Genomic DNA, 22,968 nt, shown 5'->3' on the forward strand with positions numbered 1-22,968 from the left:
TTCAAGTGCGGCTTTAGAGCAATGGTGTATAATATTTGGCATGAACGGAATTCAAGGGTATATGGAAGAACCCATAGGAGCGTTGAAGAGTTATGGAAAGATATTGTATTGGATTGCAGTGCCCTCACGAGAACGTGGAGAAGAATTCCAAGCACGGAGCAGAAGTGGAATATCTGTAGGAACTGGAATTTACCGTTTTTTAAACTCACTAGAATTGAAAGCATTGTAATCAGATAATTCATTTACATTTTTAGCTTTTTAGCTTTTATTCAAATATTACGACTTCAAAATTATTCTAGGCCTGTCTAGAATGATCTCTTAAACTCGTGGTTTTTTCCCATTTTTGGGAATTTTCAATGAAATGACGCTAAGTCGTTCCCCCCCCAAAAAAAGACACATATCTTTCTAAAAGGATCACTAAAGAATCCTCCAAATTGAAATTTTTGAAGGAGAGGAACATCCGATTTGAAGGTCTCGAATTCTTGTGCAAAGTTTATGAAGATATTATTGAATTTAATCAAATTGAAGAACAAACTCTTAATTGCATGAATCAAGTCATAGTTGAAAAGTTTCAAGAGATCGGAAATAGAAATCAGTCCCAAAACATGAATAATCATGCTGATGAAGACGATAGTGTCCCAGATGATGATGTTTAATTCCAACTTCTTAACGGCGAGGGTAATATTATTCCTTATTTTAATCCTCTACAAGGCCATTTTATTTGTAATGATAACTTTGTTCCTTACCTTCCACAAGGCCAATTTGTTAATGACATTGGTAACTTTGTCCATTATTCTCGTTCATCTCATTATGCTAATGCCTATTATCCTCCTGGACCCCAACAAGGAGAAGCAATCTTCAACAACATGGTTCACTTACCATGGTCAATGCAACCAACATTGCAGATTCCATATGACCCAACCAAGGATGGACCTAGTAATAATAAGCAACAATAATAATGATACCCATCTGTTAGGATCTAGGTCGGGGCTGACGTACCGAGGTCTGGCCGGTTTACACCTTTCACTCAACGGTTGACGCTAATCCGGTTAGAGATTAAAATCGGGTTTCAATAATACACAAACTGTCACAAACCCTTCAACCGAGTTCAAGTGCGGAAGTGGTTTGTTTCAGGTTGAAGCAACACACACACATGATGAATAAAGATATGTTTGGATAAAGTCGGTTTGGGATGTTTACCAGTTGTTCATAGCTTCTGGTTAACTGGATGACTTCCGGTTTTGGATACATCTTTTGCCTTGTCTTCTAACCGGTCCTGTCTTCTTGATCGGTTGGATTCTTGACCGGTCAGATTTTTTGACCGATCTTGGTTCTTAACCGTTCCTTCACAAGAAGTTTGTTTTTGTTAAGTTCTTATTTTAACCGGTCTAATTTATCTAACAATTTCTCCCTTTTTGATTATTTTATTTAAAATATTCAAAATCATGTAAGAATTAAAATGTAGACCAGTTGTTTTAAAAGTTTATTTGACTGGATTTTTGGAAAATAACTTAGAAAATTTTTGGAAAAATTTTAGAAAAATTATGTCTTTTGAAGAAAATTTTTATCTTATCAATTTATCCCTTTTTGATTATTTTACTTAAAATATTCAAAACCATGCAAGAATTAAATTGTAGGCCGATTTCCAAAAATGCTTGATATATATATAAAAGTATGAAATATACTAAAATTAACATAAGCAATAGATAATTAAAACTTCTATTCCCTCTTCTTAGGCATGATTTTTTCCCGTAGGTAGTCAGCTATCATTCCCTTTCTCGGATTGCAGGGATCGGCGCCAACTCTGGAGGAGGATCCTTGACCGCCCGAGGTTCCGGTGAATGGTGAGAACCCGCATTCTTTTGTGTAATGGTATATCCTCTTCTTCGACTTCTTCAACCTCTAGGGAGACTGGGTTGGGTGGAGTAGCAACCGGTTCAGTAATGTCGGCCAATAACTTTTTATCCGCTGCCTTCTTAGAGGTCTTTCTCTTTCTGGTGACCGGTCCGGTTGATGGAGCAGCCGCCTTCGATTTCTTATTTGCATCGGCGATATCTTCGAAAATCAGATGTTGTTCGACCAACTGAGCCGCATCCTCATTTGCTTGAACCGCTTGTGCCGGTGCAACATTATCTACTGTTTGAACATGTTGGGCCAGGGCTGCATCCGCCTATTCTCTTTCCTTTTGAAGCCGTATTCGCTCGTCTTCGGCCTCTTAAATCTTCTGAGCCGCGATCTCATTCGATTTTTCAAGCGCTTCGTCGGCTGCTAACTTGTCCGCTATCATCTCCGCCAGCTATTCGGAGACTGCCTTTAGCTCAGCTTCAGTCTGGGCATGCTTTTCCTCAAGCGCTGCCACTTTTTCAAGTATTGAACCGGCCTGAATACCGGATTGAAACAGACCCTCTTCAAAAGTTGCCAGCCTTTGATCTATTGTCATTAGCTTTTGATCCATTAAACCGACCCGTTGGTCGGTGTGAGCAAGACCGGTCTCCAGATTTGTCGTTCTTTGTATCGTGGAGCTGAACAGTTGATCGGTCATGCCGTAGTTATCTTCAACGCCATTGAACTGTGGAGTTCAGCCTTTCACCGGTAGACTCAATCAACCGGATGAATTTCCTTTCTCTTTCCCTCATTTTCTTCTGCCACGACATGATGACGTCTTTAGAAAATTCCTCATTAAATCCATGACCTTGGCCTTGGTTAGAGCAGGCACCGGCATTTTGTCGGTTTGTGGAGATCCAGGCCGATTGGTGAGTAATGTATCTGTTTCGGTTTCAACGGTGTTGACCGGGGGTTCCGGTGGAGGAGGGATATTCTCGGCCTCATTCGGATTCGGACCGCCGTTGGATTCGTTACCGTCATCACCTTCATGATGAGATCTGGAAAAGTGTGACGCTTCTTGGTGAGCGGGTTCCGATTCCAACCACGTCATCTCATCGGTTAGCTCCCGTTCCTTAACCGTTAACATTTCCAGCACTAATTCGTCGAACTGGGTTTTCTCCTCTTCAGGGGCGGATGCATCCTTTTCACGAAGGTGACGAATGTGGCCGGTGAGTTCTATCAACCGGGCATGCGGTTTGACCATCTTTCCTCTTCGAAGAGCGGTGACCACGCTCTTAGCCTTTGTAAGGTCGAGTACCGACCTTTCCATCTCAATCAGTTTTTCATATCTCTGGTTAGCGGGATACTCCGGTAACATGTCGGCATAAAGGAGTTCCTACCGCTCCAAAGCCCATTTATAGTAGATGTTGCTCGCAGCATGAGCATGATCGTAAAGTTGCTCTAATATTTGGGAGACAAGTTCCTCTCCCAATTGCCGAACGTTGTCGTCTGCGGTTTCAAGTACCTCCGGTTGCCTGGCTGAACCGGTTTCATCATTAACATTTCTGGCCGGTTGTTCTTCGACCACATTCTCATTCCCTTTGTCTAACCGATTCTCCTCGGTGTTGTTGGATTTGGTCCGGCTAGAGCTAGACGTGGAGTTCTCCGGATTCGGAGTGTCAGCTTGAATATTAGCCGATCCAGACGTATGTGGAACCGCCTAACTTCCGGATTGTTCACCCGCCGCAGCCTTTTTCTTTCTAGGCTGCGATTTCCTAGGACGAGTGTTTGATTGTTTACCGGCTGAGACCTTTGTCCTACCCGGTTTGTCCTCCGGTTTCAGAAAGTGGGTGGATTTTATTATCTTGCTGGAACGAATAAAAACGCCCGGGCCGGTTTCGGCATTTGAGTGGCGCATCAGCTTGCCGAGTGGAACGGCGTATCCCCACGACCGTTTTGAAGATGAATCCACCATCTCGCACAGATTGGAGAAGATAACCCTGGCCTAGTTTATTTTGATACCTCTGACCAAACCGGCTATCATCTCAATTTTCGAACGTGTGAGGCTGTCGTAGTTGCCTCCTCTTCCTTGAATCGACTTTGAAAGAATCTCGCAAAGTGGCCTATATTCCGGTCTGAGGTCATTTTTCTTGCCGGACACTACTATCGGTTCTTTAGTATCCGAAACATTACAGCAATCCGCAAAGAATGCATCCTCGTCTGTAAGCACCGAGAAGTCACTCTCTTCTGTCGGTAAGCGGAGAACTTCAGCAACCGATTCTTTTGTGAGTTGAAACGGTTTACGCCGATCGTTGCGGATATAACTCCCTCACTGTGTATGACGGTTTGGAAAAATTCCATGATCGCGTCTTGATACAGAACGAATGGTCCATTCAGAAAGTGTTCAAGACCAGATGCAGAGATGAGATTTAACACCTGTTTAGCTTTTGTCGATTCGTTTGCTCGAATTTCTTCGAAGTCGACCTAGAAGATGTGAGTAAAGAGCACAGAATCGCGACCCATTTTACTTGGAGAGACCGAAAGATTGAGAGATTGAGAGCTTAGGAAAGAGTTGAGTGCTAGAGAGAGAAAGCAGATTCGTGGAAGAAGGAAATAAAATGACGGATGAATGTATTTATAGTTGCGGATTGGAATGCAAACCGTCGCGAACCGTCACATCTAGAATGGGCGGCAATTTTCCCTCCAAAATGACTTTGGGCGGCAAGCTTTTGGCGGTAAGTCTTTGAGCGGGAATTTTTAGAGCGGGAATTCTTTGAGCAAGAATTCTTAGAGCGGGAATTCTTAGAGCGGGAATTTTTAGAGCGGTTGTTCTTTAACCGATGATTAAGGAGGCGGTAATTTAACCGGTGATTAATGAGGCGGTGAGCGATTTTAACCGGTTGGAATTTAAACCGAGTTTTAACTTTGTAATTTTGAACCGATTTTTGAACTTAATAATTAAAATTCATATTTAATCAACGAAGAAAAACATGATAGAACCGATGTGAAAATCGGTTTGAAAAACAAGTACAAAGGTAGGATTAACTATCCTAGAACCTAAATCATTCTAGAGATTTTGTCATTCGTCATTTCCTCGTTAATGACGTTTGAGGGATTCACCGGTGTACTCGGTTCTAGATTTGGAATACAGGCCCGAATGATCCGGCTTAGTTGAGGAGCATAGCCGAACCGTTTCTTCGTTTCGATCATGGTCTTCAAGTTGTTGAAGATGACCGATGCCCAGTTGATGGGGGTATTGCTAACGATGTAGGTCATCATGTCGAAAGCTCTTCTAGAGTAGTTTTGATTCGAAGATTGGCAGATGATCGACCGATTAACGATCTCATGCAGGAGTTGGATGTGGGGAGCGAGGTTGGCGTTAAGGTCGTGATTCTCCACCGATGTTTTGGATCCGGAGAACAGTTCAGCGTAATCCACCGCTGTCCTGCCCACCTGTGAAGGAAAATCCGAGAACCCCTCAGTCGGAAGATTAAACATCCCAGCTAGTCCGCTCTCAAGAAGAACGATTACATTGTTCTTCACGGTGGAAACAATGACATCATTGAACATGTATGCATTATTGAAAAATTCCAACACCTCTGGAATGGATAGAGGTCCGGATTCTTTCAGGAAATTACGAAGTTCGGTTTCATTTAGGGATTCAAAGATTAATTACCTAGTTTCGACGTCTTCCATGTCGAGTAGAGATTCAAAATCGATAAAGATGTAATTTCTGAGAGTGCGATGATACATTCTTCTGATCTTTCTTAGAGAGAGAGTGAGTTAAAAGTATTTTGTTTTGAAATGTGTTGGGATGAAATGTGGAGGTTTCTTAAATAGAGTTGAAATTGGAGGGAAAATAGAAGCATTTAATGCTAATATTCCGTTTTTTCTCATTAATGTTGAGAATATTTATGTTTTTAAAACGCCTTGGGAAGGGGCGTTTTGACCGGTTACGGAGACCGAGGCTGAGAATCTAGTTGGGAAGTAACTAAGTTTATGTAAGTACCCATGCAGTTGGAATTCAAAGTTACTTAATTTTCATTAATGGAAGATGGATTACAATAAACCGAAAGAAACATAGGTTAAACCGAAAGAAATCATAATCGAGTAGGATAAAAATACAACCGGTACATGGAGCAAAATGACCGGTTGATGAAGGAGTGACTTTAATGGCTGGAGTTGGTGAGGTGTCGGTTCTTCTTCTTCCAAGCTCTCTCGAACCTCTCATAGAAGGAATCGACGGAATCCCTAGTCAAGACCTGGGATTGGTTCAGCCCTTCGCCTGGACAGAGCGGAACCCCGAGTTCGTTAAAAAGAGAGCTGATTTGAGGAATGAAGCCGGTATGACGGGTAGTGATCATCCAGATCAGGATGTCAAAAAACAGCCTAGACCAATTGATTGGAGTGTCGGTTGTGATAGCGGTCATGATGTGGATGATAGTGGGGAAGTAGGTGTTCGTGACGTCCTTCCCCAAGATGGCTCTACCGATGATATCATTGAGGAGCTGATATTCAACCCTCAATGATGATCGAGCTCCGTGGTCATCGACCGGAAGGTTGGAGCGAGAGAAGTTCAAAGAGATTTCGGCTTTTAGTTCAGCCGAAACATTTAGATCAGTAAGACCATCGAGCAAAATCACGCTCGGAGAAATCAAACACCGTTCCTCTAACCCTGGATTGGATAAGGGTATCAAAGAAAGAAGGGGTACCGCGGAAGACTTTAGCATTATGGAAAAATTCAGTAACAGATTCGGGAAAGATGACATGCTTGTCATCTAACAAGGTTTTCAGACCGATACTTTACAGAGATTTAATCATTTTAAAAATCTCATAGTATTGTGTTCCATGTGATGAGTCAAAATCGACTTGGAGAATATTTTGGAACTGAGACATTTTTGTCTTAGTGAGATGATGGGTTGATATTGTGGATATTTTTCTGATGTTCATCTGACTTATATATTAGTTGAAGGATGATATAGGTGAATAGAATTATCCAGAAGATAGCAGGTAATTTAGTTTATTAACCATAGGATAAAAGGACTTGCATGAATTAGGAGTGTTTACAGCCTAAGGGTGTGAGTCATAGGCCTGGACAGTGAGAGATATCATATCTTCACGTCTTTTGAGGCATGATTGTTTTGTTTTGAAAAGGTATTTTTTCAGAACAGATACATCTAAACACAGACAGTTGTTCCATTTTTGTTAGGAAGCCAAATATTCCAGAATATATTATATTCAAACCGGTTGGTTTTCAGTCATTGGTCCCGATGCAGTTAATTAGTGTAGGTACTAAGTAACTGGTCGGTTTACTGTAACCGATAAGCAAAGCGGTTCTTCAATAAATACAATGGTAAATTCGGTTTCCGACATTTTAGGAAGAACTGTCAGTTTTGTCTGTCCGAACCGATTTTCCCTTTAGAGATTAAAGGTTTTAAGAAATGAGTTGATTAATATCGGTAAAGCCGAGTATGTTTCTGAAGTAAGAGAACTTAGCTTCCTACAGAGGCTTTATGAAGATATCGGCTACTTGTTGTTCTGTTGATACGTATTCTAGCCGGATATGTTTCTGCATGACATGTTCCCGGATGAAGTGATGTCTTATGTCGATGTGCTTGGTTCTAGAGTATAGAACCAGATTGTACGTGATTGCTATAGCACTTGTGTTGTCACAGAAAATAGGGACTCTTCGGCGGTGATACCGAAGTCCTTTAATTGCTGTTGAATCCATAGGTGTTGTGAACAACAGCTTCCAGCTGCCAGATATTCAGCCTCTACGATTGACGTAGCAACCGACGTTTGCTTCTTCTTGTGCCATGAAACAAGTCGATCACCTAAGAATTGACATGTTCCGCTGGTACTTTTTCTGTCAACTTTACAACCTGCATAATATGCATCAGAATAACTTGTGAGGTTAAACGATGAGTACTTTGGATACCACATACCGACTTCAAGGCTCCCTTTAGATATTTCAGGATTCGCTTAGCGGCTGTGTAGTGAGACTGTTTGGGGTTAGCCTGGATCTTCCACACACTCCGACTGCAAATAGTATGTCCGGTCTACTTGTTGTCAGGTATAAAAGTGAGCCGATGATTCCTCGATAGGCTGTCAGATCTACTCCCTGACCGTCATCATCTTTATCTAGCTTGATTGATGAGCTCATTGGAGTGGCGACAGATGAGCATGTGTCCATCCCAAATTTCTTTAGAAGTTCCTTTGTATATTTGGGCTGACTGATGAAGGTTCCTCCTTCGAGTTGTTTAACCTGAAGGCCTAGGAAGAAGCTTAATTCTCCCATCATACTCATTTCAAATTTTTTAGTCATAAAGGTTGAGAATTTATCACACAACTTTGGATCGGTTGATCCGAAGATGATATCATCCACATATATTTGAACAAGTAGAATATGCCCCTTTTTCTCAAATTTAAATAGGGTTTTATCCACTGAACCTATGGTAAAGTCATGTGCATCAGAAATGCGGTTAGTGTATCGTACCAAGCTCTAGGAGCTTGTTTTAAACCGTAAAGAGCCTTATTTAAACGATATACGTGATTAGGCATGCCAGCATTTTTAAAACCGGGTTATTGTTCAACATATACTTCCTCACGTAGGTCACCATTTAAAAATGCACTTTTAACATCCATTTGGAAAACATTAAAATTTTTGAATGCATCAAAGGCTAGAAAAAATCCTAATGGCTTCAATCCTAGCTATAGGGGCAAATGATTCTTCAAAATCAATGCCTTATTCCTGTTTGTATCCTTGAGCCACTAATCTAGCTTTGTTCCTCGTAACCGAACCTTTTTCATTGAGTTTATTTCTGAATATCCATCTTGTTCCTATGACCGGTTGATCTTTCGGTCTAGGGACTAGGTACCAGACTTTATTACTGTCAAACTGATTTAACTCTTTTTGCATTGCCAAGATCCATTCCGGATTAGTCAATGCTTCATCCACCCTTTTCGGCTCAATCTAGGATATGAAGGCGGAATTAAAATATTCCTCCAGTTTTTGTCACCTAGTTTGGACGGATTTTGAAGGGTTACCTATAATAAGCTCAGGAGGATGATTTGTGTTCCTTTTGAGATTCGGTTTAGAAGTGTCTACCAAATCACCGTTTATTTGATCAAGGCTAGACATATCGGTAGGATGATCAATAGTGTCAGACCGACCGATTTCCTCAGTTTGAACCGAAGTGTCAGCTTGATCCGGCTGGGTTTCAACAACACCCACTTGGTCATGGACAAACCGTCTGAAAACCGGAACCTCATCTTCACTATCAGAATGGATATTATTATTTTCCAATCTGTTGTGTAGATTAAGAAATGCTGCAGTGTTACTTTCAACCGATTCATCGAATACAACATGAAGAGATTCTTCCACGGTTGAGGTTCTAGTATTATATACTCTATATGCTTTACTAACTGCCGAGTAACCTAGCATTATCCCAATATCGGATTTTGCATCAAAAGCAGATAAGTAATTTTTGCCATTAATGTGAATGTAACATTTACAACCGAAGATTTTAAGATACCCAATGTTAGGAATCCTATCCAAATACACTTCATACGGTGTTTTGTTGTGAAATTTGTTAATCAAAGACCGATTTTGTGTATAACATGCAGTATTGATAGCTTCAGCCCAAAATTTCTGAGCAACCCCCGAATCGGCTATCATAGACCTTGCGGCTTCCTTGAGAGTTCGGTTTCTTGTCTCAGCCAGGCCGTTCTGTTGAGAGTTCTAGCACTAGACAACTTGTGTCTAATGCCGGATTCATTAAGAAATGCATTTAGAGTACTATTTGTAAATTCGGTTCCTCTATCACTCCTAATGCTATTTATGTGTGTTGATTTTTCATTTTCTAAATGCTTAAGCAATGTAATTAAATTTGATGCGGTTTCACGTTTAGATGCCAAAAATGTGACCCATGTATATCTAGAATAATCATCAACAACCACCATAGTGTAAAGCATACCACCTAGGCTGGTGACCCCAATCGGTCCAAATAAATCCATGTGAAGAAGATCTAAATATCGATTAGACTGAATGTGTCCTTTACTCTTAAAAGATTGACTTAGTCTGTTTTCCCATTTGACATGTTGAACACACCTTATCCTTATTAAATACTATATCAGGAATTCCTTCAACTAGCTTTTTACCATGAATATAGTTTATGGTTTTGAGGTTTAGATGGTTTAGCCTTTTATGCTATAGCCAGGTTTGATCGGTTTTAGCTACCATGCAAACAGGATGCTCTACTTCATTTTTCCAGTCTACCTTGTATATATTTCCTAACCTATTTCCGGTTAGTAGTATGTTACCCTGAGAATTTTCAACTAAGCATGCATGCCTAAAAAATTCTATAGTATATCCAGCATCACACATCTGACTAATACTTAGCAGGTTAAAATGTAGATTTTCAAGTAAAAGTACATTGTCAATTGTTAAATTACCATGGACAATCTTACCCTTGCCCACAATTCTACCTCTTGAGTTGTCACCGAAGACAATCATTGCACATGTTTCTATTTTGATGTCGGTTAGAAGGTTGTTGTTTCTAATCACGTGTCTAGAGCAACCGCTGTCCAGGTACCATTCAGAGTTTCCTAGCCGTTTCTTCATATCATGCAAAATATACATATTTACAACTATTTGGTACCCACATTTACTTGGGTCCACACTTGATTAGTCCCTTGGGTATCCAGACTTTGATAAGTCTGACAACTTTCCCGGTTATGGTTCTAACTAATTTTCCTGTACTCGGTCTAACTTCTGTCTGTTTTCCTAAGATTGCCTTGTTTTGTGGTGGCCTTTGGTTTATTCTATGTGGTCGTGGATCGGCTTGCTTACCTTTTGGCCGGTTGGCTTTCCTTCTCTTAGGATGAAGCCATTTTTCGGAGTCATTTGGACTTACATAGGTTATTTATTCTTCCGGTTTTGAGTTACTTTGTTCATCGTTGTCGGTGGAAGAACTCTTGACAAATCTTACAAAGGGAAGATTGTCTTTTGTGAGCTTCATTTTGTCTGAATGATTCCGGTTGGCGAATTTGTTGTTTTTGTATCCAAAACCAAATTTACACTTGGGATGTCTCTTATACTTAGACAACTGGTTCACCATTTCACTGGACCTTTTCCATGCGGCTATTCTATACCTGGTTCGAGCATCTTCCTCTTCAGTCAACTTTTGAACTGACTCCTTGAGTTGTTCAGTCTCAGAGGATAGTTCAGGTGCTGCCTCGGTTTCTAATATTTCATCAGGTTGGATACCATTGGTTTTAGGTTCGGACCGGATTGGTGCTATAGGTTCGGTTCCAAAGTTAAGTCGGGTTGGTATTAATGTTAATAGGTTCTTGTACTCTACTACCACATCATTGAGTGCATTAAATAACTCATCTTTAGTAAATTCTTCGCAAGAAGAATCACATACCTGTTCTTCGTTTTCCATGAGACAGGTGAGTTCATCATCATTATCACTATGAGCCCATAAACTTCCTCCATCATCGACTATTAGTGCTTTCTAAACTTCCCTTCCTTCACCAGTTTGTGGATAGTTGTTGTTTCTTTGGTTCTGATCATCCGATTTCCAGTCATCCCGTCTTGGTTTTCTGCATTCCCACCTGAAATGTCCCAAACAATTGCAATTATAACATCTAACATTATATTTATCACCGTAGTTATAGTTGTTGTTTGTCGGTTGACTTTTCTTCATGAATCTGCCAAACTTCTGTGCAAGCATTGCCATAGCATCCTCAGGGAACTGTTCAGCGGTTCTAATCGGTGCAGGAGCAACCGACTCTATAGATGTGACTAATGCTTTAGTAGAGGTTGAGGCTAAAACTTCATCTTCAATCCTAGATCTCATTTCAAACTCATATGCCTTCAGATCTTCGAATACATCGTGTAGCTTCATCTTGCTTAGGAAGTTTGATTCACTCATCACCATCGTCTTTATGTCCCATGCACTCGGAAGAGATATTAAAGCTTTGATGATAGTTTCCTTGTTATCATACTTCTTTCCAAGAGTTGAAAGCTCGTTTACCACATTTGTAAACCAGTCACTGTACTCCCTCATGGTTTCTCATGGCTTCATCTTGATGTTTTCAAACTTCTGGGTAGCCACCATTATCTTGTTTTCCCTGGTTCTTTCATTCCCTTCATGAAGTTGAATCACGGTTTCCCATACTTCCTTTGAGGTTTTACAATCTCTGACCATATAGAGGGTGTTTCTGTCAAACCTTTAAAAATATGTTTTCTGGCGTGATTGTCTAGATTGTTTCTCCTTTTATCCTCAGCTGTCCAATCCTTTCTATCTTTATCAATTATTACCGGTCCTTCAGTTAGGATAAGCGGCATTTCACATCCATGGTGATTAGGTGCAAGTGCATGCATACCTTCCAGTTGGCAAAATCATCACCTTCTAGCATCAGGGGCTTATCGAAATTCATGCTTGCTTGCTTCGGGTTTCTTGAGTATTGAAACTACATAGTTCTGATGCAAATTGTTAGGATTTAGGTCGGGGCTAACAAACCGGGGTCTGGCCGGTTTACACCTTTCACTCAACGGTTGGTGCTAATCCGGTTAGAGATTAACACCGGGTTTCAATACTACACAAACTGTCACAAACCCTTGAGCCGAGTTCAAGTGCGGAAGTGGTTTGTTTCAGGTTAAAGCAACACACACACATGATGAATAAAGATAGGTTTGGATAAAGTCGGTTTGGGATGTCTACCGGTTGTTCATAGCTTCTGGTTAACCGGATGACTTCCGGATTTTGATACATCTTTTGCCTCGTCTTCTAACCGGTCCTGTCTTCTTGATCGATTGGATTCTTGACCGGTCAGATTTTTTGACCGATCCTGGTTCTTAACCGTTCCTGCACAGGAAGTTTGTTTTTGTTAAGTTCTTATTTTAACCGGTCTAATTTATCTAACACCATCCTTCTAGACGCGATTGAAATTGGAGATATTCATGTTTTTCTCTAATTTGACTTTTTTCATCAATTTTATTTATGTTGTTATGATAACTATTGCTTCTTTGTTTTTTATTTTGAGAGGTTTTAATTACCCTTGTAGTATTGGTCAAAAGTACCATTTCATTTTATAATATAAACTAAAGATTTTATGTTTATTTGTTAAATTTATACTCTTTCTAACCAGCTCTAATATTAAATGATTTATTGCGTGCTATTTTCATATAAAATTGTATTGAATTTATGTATAATCCTTTTTTATCCCCTCTTATAGCCTAACGGAATTAAAAGGTTTATAAGATGCCTCCCCCGGGTGTTCCTCATCAACTCTGTGAAGTTTGTAAGATTCGCAAAGCTCTTTATGGTCTCAAACAAACACCACATGTCTGGTTTGAAAAAATTTCTATAGTGATCACTTCACTTGACTTTCATCCTAATCACCATGATTTAACTTATTTGTCAAGCGTACAACGACACGACGTATTCTTTTATCCTTGTATGTTGATGATATGATTATTACAGGTGATGATCATGATGATATTGAATCATTAAAGTCTGAGTTGGCACATTCTTTTTCTATGAAAGATTTGGGCATGCTACGTTATTTTTTGAGAACTGAGGTAGTCTATTCACATAAAGAACGTTATCTCTTATCTCAATCAAAATACATTACTGATTTGTTTGAGCGCGCTCGACTAATTGACAATCGAACTGTTGATACACCCCTTTAGACCAATGCTAGATATTCTCTATCTAATGGCACTCATTTGGAGGATTCTGGTCTTTATCGTACCATTGTTGGCAACTTGGTATATCTTACTGTAACTCACCCAGACATTGCGAATGCAGTTCATGTGGTTAATTAGTTTGTTAGTTCCCCTACTACAGTTCATTGGTATGCTGTTCTTCGTCTTCTCATGTATGTTCGGGGTATTCAATTTCATAGTCTCATATATCCTTCCACGCCTTCATTAGACTTGCACGCATACTCTAATGTGAATTGGGTTGGTGATCCTACGGACCGCAAGTCGACCACTAGATATTGTATTTTTCTCGGTGATTTGCTTATTTCGTGGAAGGGAAAGAAATAAAATATCATCTCTCGATCTTGTACATAATCTGAGTATTGTGTTATGGCCTTGACTACCTTTGAAATTGTTTAGTTACGTCGATTAATTATTGATATGGGTATTTCTCTTTTTCTCTCTACTCCGCTACATTGCGATAATCAGAGTGTTATTCAGATTGCACGGAATTTTGTCCTTCATGAGAGAACCAAACATATCGAGATTGATTGTCATGTCACTCGTGATCATCTAAAAACTCACACCATTACTTTGCCATATTTTCCTTGCTCCTTGCAGATTGCTGATATATTTACAAAAGTGCACTCGACTTCGCGCATTCGTTTTCTATCTGACAAACTCTCAATATTTATTATTGTTGCATCGTGAGTTTGAGAGGGGATGTTAGAAATATTATTATATTATCTTTATTAGCACTTTATAGTATTTCACCATATATAAACTCTTTCATTACATTCAGTTTATTTATGTTTGCTAATAAGAAACTCTAGTTTTTTCTTTATCTTATCAACTTGCAGGTGCATCGAGAGGAAGAAGGATCTTTAGTCGTTGGCCGCTTCGAACGTAGGACAGTCGTAGGTGTGAGTTCTGTTGGCTTCTACGCGTTTAATCAATATACTAATGATTCGTTAGCTCCCATTTCGACCTTCATGCTTCTTTTGTCAGCCGTCGTTTAGGCTTGGGTTTGTCTGTGCCTCGATGCATTCGCCCAAACATGAGTTTTCCTATGATTGAGCCTTTTCATCATGGTTCGGTTCTGGCCGAGCCCAATCCCTTCCGCCCGATTGCCTCTACTCGGCTCCGCTTTTGGTGGTTTGTGGAGTCTTTTCGGCCAAATGTTATTTATTTATTTATATTTCCATGCAACACCAAAATAACACAATATTAATATTTATATACAATAAAGGCATTGTCTATTTATTCATTTATTTATTTATTTAATCCATTTTAGTTTTACTTAAAATGTTCGAATTTTTAATTAATTGGGTCGGTAATGATGAGATAGTTGGGTAAAGTTCGGATTGAAATCACAAGATTGAGTATTGAAAGGTCGATTAATTAAAAAGAGAAAATTGTGTTTAATATGTGAAGGAGATTGTTCATTTAACCGAAGTGAGGAGAGTTAAGTAATATGATGAGATATTTGAGGTGTAAAATGCTCGGAATGAAGTCACGAGATTAATTGAGAGATGTCGATTTAGATACAAGAGATAATTAATTGTGGTTAAATAATTTGAATGAGATGGTTGATTGGACAAAGTGATGGTAAGATGTCGATAATATGATGAGATAGTTGAGGTACAAATGCTCGGAGTGAAGTCACGAGACTAAGTACTGAAATGTAGATTGGAAAAAAGATATAATTGTTAGTTTAACCAAAATAAGTAGAAGTGGTTAATATGATGAAATAATTGAGCGAAAAATACTAGGAATGAGATCACAAGATTAATTGTGAGAGTGGTCGATTGAAGAGAAAGAATGATAAGATAGTTGAGTGTAAAATGTTTATTAAAAAAATGAATGGTATTTGAAAGATATAATATTTCGTAATTTATTTATATTATTTATCTGTACAAATGTACGAATTCCTATTACTAGAAATAAAATTTATACCCAATTAGAAATTAAACTTACTACAATTTAAATTTTACTTATTACTACTGATCATAGATTCTATGAATTAGTCTAAGGAATATCTATAAAACTAGGTAACTAAGAATCTCAATTGCTGAGAGCAAATTTAACTAATCTCATATAAAATTGTTTTTTAATTAAAATTTATACCCAATTAGCAATTAAACTTTCTCCAATTTAAAATTAATACAAATAAATCTTATGAATTGACAAATTCATGTACCAACACAATAAATGGCAAATGGAGATAATGCTAACGTTTTGATTTAAAATTTTACTTAGCCTAATTAAAATTATAATTAGATTGAGAAACTTGCAATGCAGTTACTCATTTAATTTCAACTATCTTACTTAATTTTTTTTTTTATCATAGATGTAAATTCTGATATGAATATATGTTTCTTATAAAAAAAGAGCATTAAGGTAAAAATATACATTTTTGCATGACAAAATTTTTGTTACCTTTATATGTACAGTATCTCAATTTATACTAAATATTTTATTTAGTAAATTTCACATGATAAATGTAAGTTTAATTGTAGCTAAATCATACTATAGATCTGATTCAAATAATATTGCCACAATTAACAATATTGGAGATTAGTCTCGCGATTGTTGTAATCAACAAATTGGAATTCTAAATTGATTTGACTATAATATTATTATTGTAATTTCGATTGTGTTTAGTTGCATGCATCTATTTAAATTTTATCCCGTTGTGTTTTGTTTAACTTATGACCGAATTTATTGTTTTGATTTTGAAATTTTTACCTATTATAATCTATTAATTGTAATATTCACGATATCATGGATTAAAAACAAATATACTATATTAATGAGGTTGACAATATTAATGCAGTATTATTTCAAAATTTTGAGCTTTAAAATGTTGATATTATTATATGTTAAGTTTTACTTAATTTAGACATGTAATGAAAATGAATAAATTTTTTTAAAATATATTATTTATATTAATTTTGTGTCAATTAGTTGATTAAATAACTATTCTATTAATCATATGTTCAATATCATTTGCTAGATTTTGATTGAGCTTGTTTATAATTTATCTATAATATTATTTTCATTAAGTTAATTTAAATTGTTTATAATTATATTAGGTAATTATTTAGCTTACAATTTTTTTTTATTTAACTAAATTGAAGTTCTCTGTTAACAAAGAAAAATTAATTAATTAATTAAAATTTATTGCAGAGGTTAAAATTTATTTACTATTACTTCGTCACCTCAAATTCGAAAACACTTAACGAAATGTTTTAGACTACATAAAATTTAAAATGCACTACACAATGTTAAATTATATGTTCGTACAATTATGCGTTCAAATATACCTCAATTAATTTAAATATAGGTTAATTGTTTGGTTTGAGACCGGTTGTACACATTATTAAAATTTATTTAAAATTATTAATTTTATCAAATATAATAAGAAAAATATTAATATTAATTAGTAAGACTAATTTTATATAAAAATTAGTAATATAAGAATTGACCATTGACTCATTAATTATTTTAAAAAAATAAATGTAAAATGTTTTAAAAAAGAAAGAATCTAAAACATTTAGTCAATTCATGATTCACTGAAATTTATTAACTCCTATTTAAAAACGGTTATATGAGATACTAATTTTTTCTCCTATTTAAACAAGTACCAACCTAAGATCCAAATATTATCAGAAGGAAAAAAAATGAAGAGAGGAAAAATTAAGCTCGAGTTCATTGAGAATTCAATTGCAAGAAAAGTAGCATTAACAAAGAGGGCAACTGCCATTTCAAAGAAGTCAACTGAACTCGAAATTCTTTGTGAGGTGAGTATTGTATATGCTTTCTTTAACATCAATGAGGTTGAGCCATTCGAAGTGTTTCCATCTCTTACAGTCGTGAAGGATATTATGTCTCATGTAATGAACATGACACCTGTTGAACGTACCCAAAAGGCAACGACTCAAGAAGCCTACCTTTCTGAAAGGATCACTAAAGATTACTCCAAATTGGAAACTTTGAAGGAGAAGAACATCCTATCTGAAGGTCTAGAATTCTTGTGCAAACTTTTTGAAGGTAGTATTGAATTTAATCAAATTGAAGGACGAACTCTTTATTGCATGAATCAAGTTATAGTTGAAAAGTTTAAGGATATTAGAAATAAAAACCAATCCCAAAACATGAATAGTCATGCCGATGAAGACGACAATGCGCTCGATGATGATGTTCAACTCCAACTTCCTAATGACGAGGGTAATACTGTTCCTTATTTTAATCCTTCACAAGGAAATTTTATTGGTTATGGTAACTTTGTTTCTGACCTTCCACCAGGCCAATTTATTAATGGTATTGGTAACATTATCGATTATGCTTGTCCATCCCATCGTACTAATGTCTATTATCCTCCTGCACCCCAACAAGGAGCAGCAATCTTCAACAACATGGCTCACTTACCCTGTTCAATGCAACCAACATTACAGATTCAGTATGACCAAACCAAGGATGGACCTAGTAATAATTGGATTACATACAGTGGATCTTCTAGCAACACTAATAATGATACTCATCAATCTAGATGTGATTGAAATTTGAGATATTCTTGTTTTTCCCTTATTTGACTTTTTTTCATCAATTTTATTTAGGTAAGTTATGATAACTATTATTTTTTTTTCTTATTTTGAGTAATATTGGTCAAAGTACCGTCTCATTTTATAATATATAACTAAAGATTTTATGTTTATTTTTTAAATTTATGTTCTTTCTAACCAACTCTTATATAAAATAATTTATTATGCATTATTTTCATATAAAATTACATTAAATTCATGTATAATTCATTTTTTTTTGTGAAACTAAATATAACTAGGAAGATTTATGTGCGATACATACGGATAAACACTACAACAAAATAGGTTTTGGGTGACACATAATCGCCAACCCATATTAAGCGTTGGCAGAAGTCAGGAAAAAAATGTTATTGCCAACCTTTCAATATCTTTGCCAACCCTTATTTTATTAATCCTTTAAAAAAATTTATAAGCAAATAATTAGATAAAATTTTGTTTTAATATTTTATAATTGTATTTTATAATTTTTTGTTTTAAATTTTATTTTGTAATAATATAGACTATTATTTTTTTAAATCAAATTATATACTTATTTTTATCTCAAACCTAAAATTTATTAATATTTTGAGTTAATTAAATATAAATTCATTATTAATATTAAATTAATTAAATAGAATTAATACTCTATTAAATAAAATAAATATTTTTTTAAATAAATAATATAATAAAATTAGTTACTAAATAAATTATTTATAATTTCAAGTTAAATTTAATAAATTTATAATCGGGCTATATTAATGGTATTGTGAATTTTGTAGGGACTTTTTTCAAATGATATATAGGCTATTTTAATGGTGCCTTTTTAATGGATTTACTAATTTGGACTTGCACCAATAAACTGAAAAGTTCAGAACAACTATTAATATTTTCTCTCCACTAGGTTTCTTTAATTTTGCTGACTAACATCACCATCTATCCGCGCCGCTTCGTCTTCCCCGGACACCATCTCTCCTTCAACTTTACACATCGAGATTCAGAGAAGAGTAAGAGGTTGATCTAAATTCTTTTAAGTTGCGAATTTCTGCATCAATGACTTTCATTTCTTTTATTGGCAAACTTCTTTTCGTTTCCGTCTTCATCCTCTCAGCTTGGCAAGAGTAAGCTAACTTCTTTCCCTTCTTTAATCAGATTCATCATGTTATTCTTTCGCTCTTCTTGTTTAAGATCATCTCCAACCCACAAACTCATTCTCAAACGCAAAATATAGTAAACGTCACATCAAACATTAATTCATCTCCAACCCAAAAACCCATTTCCAAACTCAAAAGAATATTCTTAGAATATTCTTTTTTTACACTAACTTTTTAACCTTATTAATATTATCTATATATTTATCAACTTCACATATTTAATCCTAATCTTTTCTTAATCATTTAATAAAATTAATTATATATCAATAATTCATACATAACAAAAATAATTAAATAATACATTTAAATAAACAAACATAATATATTAAAACAAACATTATTAATAAAAACAATAAATTTATATGTTTATTCGTAACTATAAAAACAATTATAAAATATAAATAAATTACATAAAATTTTAAATATAATATAATTTAATGATTTAACTATACATTTAAAAATATTATAACTTTTATCTTAAAAAGAAAAAAAATAAGTTTAAGGCTTAATTTTGATTATAGATATATAAGGTTATATATATATATAAAAAGATTGAGGGCCATTTTGAAAAAATGGCCAAAATGGGGGAATGAACGGTACCAACGCAAATATGCGTTGGCTGGAGGAGAGAGAGACGCCCAAACACATTTTGGGTTTGCGAATGGTGTCCAATTGGAGTGAAAAAGGGCACGCATAATGGGATTTGCGTGCCCGTTGGAGATGCTCTAAGTACGTTCTTTTCTCGATTCCTTAGTTTCATCTCATATTTTATTATTGCTTCGTAGTTTGCTGTTGAATGATACAGATGAGATGAACTCTTCCTTCAAGAATATTGTTTAGCTAGTTTCCGCTTATCATGATGCAAATTCTAATCAATAGATCTCGTTGGTGTAGTAGCGCATTTGTTTATTTTCCTGTCCATTGATCGCTAATACTTGTACAATAGATCTAATTTTTGTATGTTTTAGTTACCCTCTAGGGTGTATTCTTTTGTGATAAAATATAGTATATATATATGATTGTTGTTTTGTTTAGTCTCTGTTGAAGATGAACATTGACTGTAATTTCTCAAATTTCATGGCTATGAAGGTCTCGGCCTAGGTTTATCTGATCTTCTTTAGTATATTTGTAACACAACTTTGTAGATCTTCTTATCTAAGTTTTTATAAGTTGTTGATTCTGAAGGCAACAAAAGGAACATGGTAGCCTTTTATATATGTTAATATATTAGTATTCATCTTTCCCTTTAAGCAAATGGAAGATAATGATGATAATATTTTTCTAATAAACCATTGATGTTGGCTCTCAGGGGTTTAGTGAATTTGGGGTTGATGGTGGACCAGCGGCCAAGACCCTGAAACCAAAGTTCAACATCTTCTTAAAGCATGCGACTGATCATACTTGTTTGAAAAAGTCAGATGTTGAAATAATAATCAACTAGTCAATCTAATATAAGATGGTTTTGAAAAAAACGTAATTGTTTTCTGATATGATTGTTCTTTTATTTGACAGATCAAACATTTAATTGCAGCTTCAATTGTTAGGAAGGGATTGAGAAGCTTTCTTTTCATCTTTTGGAGTTCAATTGAAGCCTATTTGCTGGTCTGTAGTGGGTATAATATTTTTCTTTTTTTATCAGAATTTGATATTTAATTCATCTCACAGTTTAGTTCTGTTTCAGCTTCTTCACAAATTGATAGTCACTCCAATCTTGTACGACTTCTACAACTACGGTGATGACAAAAAAGAATATGGTCAACTTTTTTTAGGTTTACACAAGTACAAATAACAGTCCATTTTCTCTTTATGATTCAATATAAGGAACATAATTGATGGTCATTTTTTCGTTTTTTGTTTAGAGTCGGCATTGTTTGGGACAATACTATTCTTCATCAGTATGAATAAAAGATCTTCATCACTCTCTGTTCTTCCCATTTCGTGATTTGTAAGTATTCCTCCTTCATTTCATAAAATTTCTATTTATAGATCTGCATTTATCCATGTATTATATTATCATCTCTATTAAGTTGTGTAGACACTCACTTTTCACCCCCCAATTTTATAGTTTATGCTTTTAATAAATCTGAGCCTATACAAGTTTCTTGAATTCATTCACAGGCTCATTGCACGATTTATTTTTAGAACAATTGAGTTTTTGAAAGTAATTGATTTTGGATTCTTGATAAAGTTAAGGTAGTAATTTGTCTAAGTTACAACACTTGGAGAAATTATTATAATTTGAATATTCAACATTGCATTTAAATTAATAACTTAGATATTTATAAATAAATAAAAAAAACTTTTACAAAATATATATATTAACGATTTTTTTTTAATTTAAAAGTAAAAATTCGTTATATATGATTTTGTCATTTTTAATTAGGTTAGTTAGATTAGTTTGTTAGATTAGTTAGATTAGATTTTGCAATTTGATTTCTTGAATATAGTTAGTATTTTATTATAATTATAACTGTTCCTTAGAAATAGGAATAATTAATAATAATATAATTGCTTTTTTTAATTGTTTGTTTTAATTTTATTTATTTTGTAGGATTAAGGGAAATGGGTAAATCCATGATCCATATGCAAGATCCGGATCAGATTTGTGAATAGGGAGAGGAAGATCCAAATCAAAGGCAAGTCAACCCGAAGTAAGGCCAAGGAAAGGATCCAATTGACGGATCCGATTGGTCACCCGACTAATGGACCGACCCATGCCCAAGATTCGACCTATGAAATCAAATTTTAAAAGAGTTAGGTGAAGGAAGAGGTCATCTTCTTGATGGTGACAACCACAAATCTTGAAATGACGATTCTATCATGTGTTGTCAAAAGAAAATAAAAGATGTTGCTAAAAAAGAGGAGGAAGTGGCAAGAGAGAAAGTTTCAGCGTGTGTAGAAGAAAAGATTGAAGATTTGGTTATTTTTTTTAATTATAAAATTAAAATGACCAAGTATTACATCATTATTAAATAAAGATTAAATCCCATTGGATGAAAACTTGACATTTATTGACATGTCAAGTGGAGATTGCTCCATTATTTTAAACATTTGTAAATGTTTAAAATAGTTTTTTTCCCAACGGTCAAGTGTGTTAAATGGGCATTTGGGCCCTATGGTTTCATAGCTTTGCCTATAAATATCAACATAAATACCAACACCCTATCAAGACGACTGGAGCTCTCTCTTCCCCTCCTTCTCTCTAGGCTGCCTATTTGAAAATCCTAAGAAAACACCACCCTTGGTAAGTTGGTCACAAGATTTGCTTAAGAAATCTTAGATAAAATACCACCCTTAACATCAAAAGAGCAGCCCCATGTAAGTTCTTTTGTCTTTTTTTTCTTCTTGAATTTGAATTTGAATCTTTTTTGCTTTTCTTTTTTTAATTCCATATATTGTTTCTTTAAGCTTTCTATTTTGATAGGTGTTTAGGATTTTTACTTTTCTTGTTATAAATATGTAATCTAAATAAAAAAAATTAATGTATATAAAGGTCATTGACCTAAAATTTCTTTAAAACCAAAACCGGCCCTTAAATTGGCCATTTCAAAAATAAAAATATAAAAATTAAAGCCAAAACAAAGAAGCAATCTGCTTTTATTTTATTTTTTATTTTTATTTATTTATTTTATAATTGTTAGGATTAGGTTTTTTTATGTATATAGGTTGTTATATAAAATTAGATCGGTTAAAAAGA

At 35.4% G+C, this 22,968-nt stretch overlaps 1 protein-coding gene and 1 pseudogene across 1 annotated transcript; both read left to right on the forward strand.

Annotated features, from left to right (window-relative positions):
* Positions 1–17,220: 17,220 nt before the first annotated feature.
* LOC124939030 (agamous-like MADS-box protein MADS2) lies at positions 17,221–18,099 on the forward strand. The gene has a single exon (XM_047479547.1). It carries the CDS (start codon positions 17,221–17,223, stop codon positions 18,097–18,099), a length of 879 nt encoding a protein of 292 aa, XP_047335503.1.
* Positions 18,100–19,020: 921 nt separating this feature from the next.
* LOC124940766 lies at positions 19,021–21,970 on the forward strand (annotated as a pseudogene).
* The last annotated feature ends 998 nt before the right edge of the window (positions 21,971–22,968 follow it).

This window comes from Impatiens glandulifera, chromosome 5 (assembly GCF_907164915.1).
Source record: "Impatiens glandulifera chromosome 5, dImpGla2.1, whole genome shotgun sequence".
In the NCBI taxonomy this organism is placed as follows: domain Eukaryota; kingdom Viridiplantae; phylum Streptophyta; class Magnoliopsida; order Ericales; family Balsaminaceae; genus Impatiens; species Impatiens glandulifera.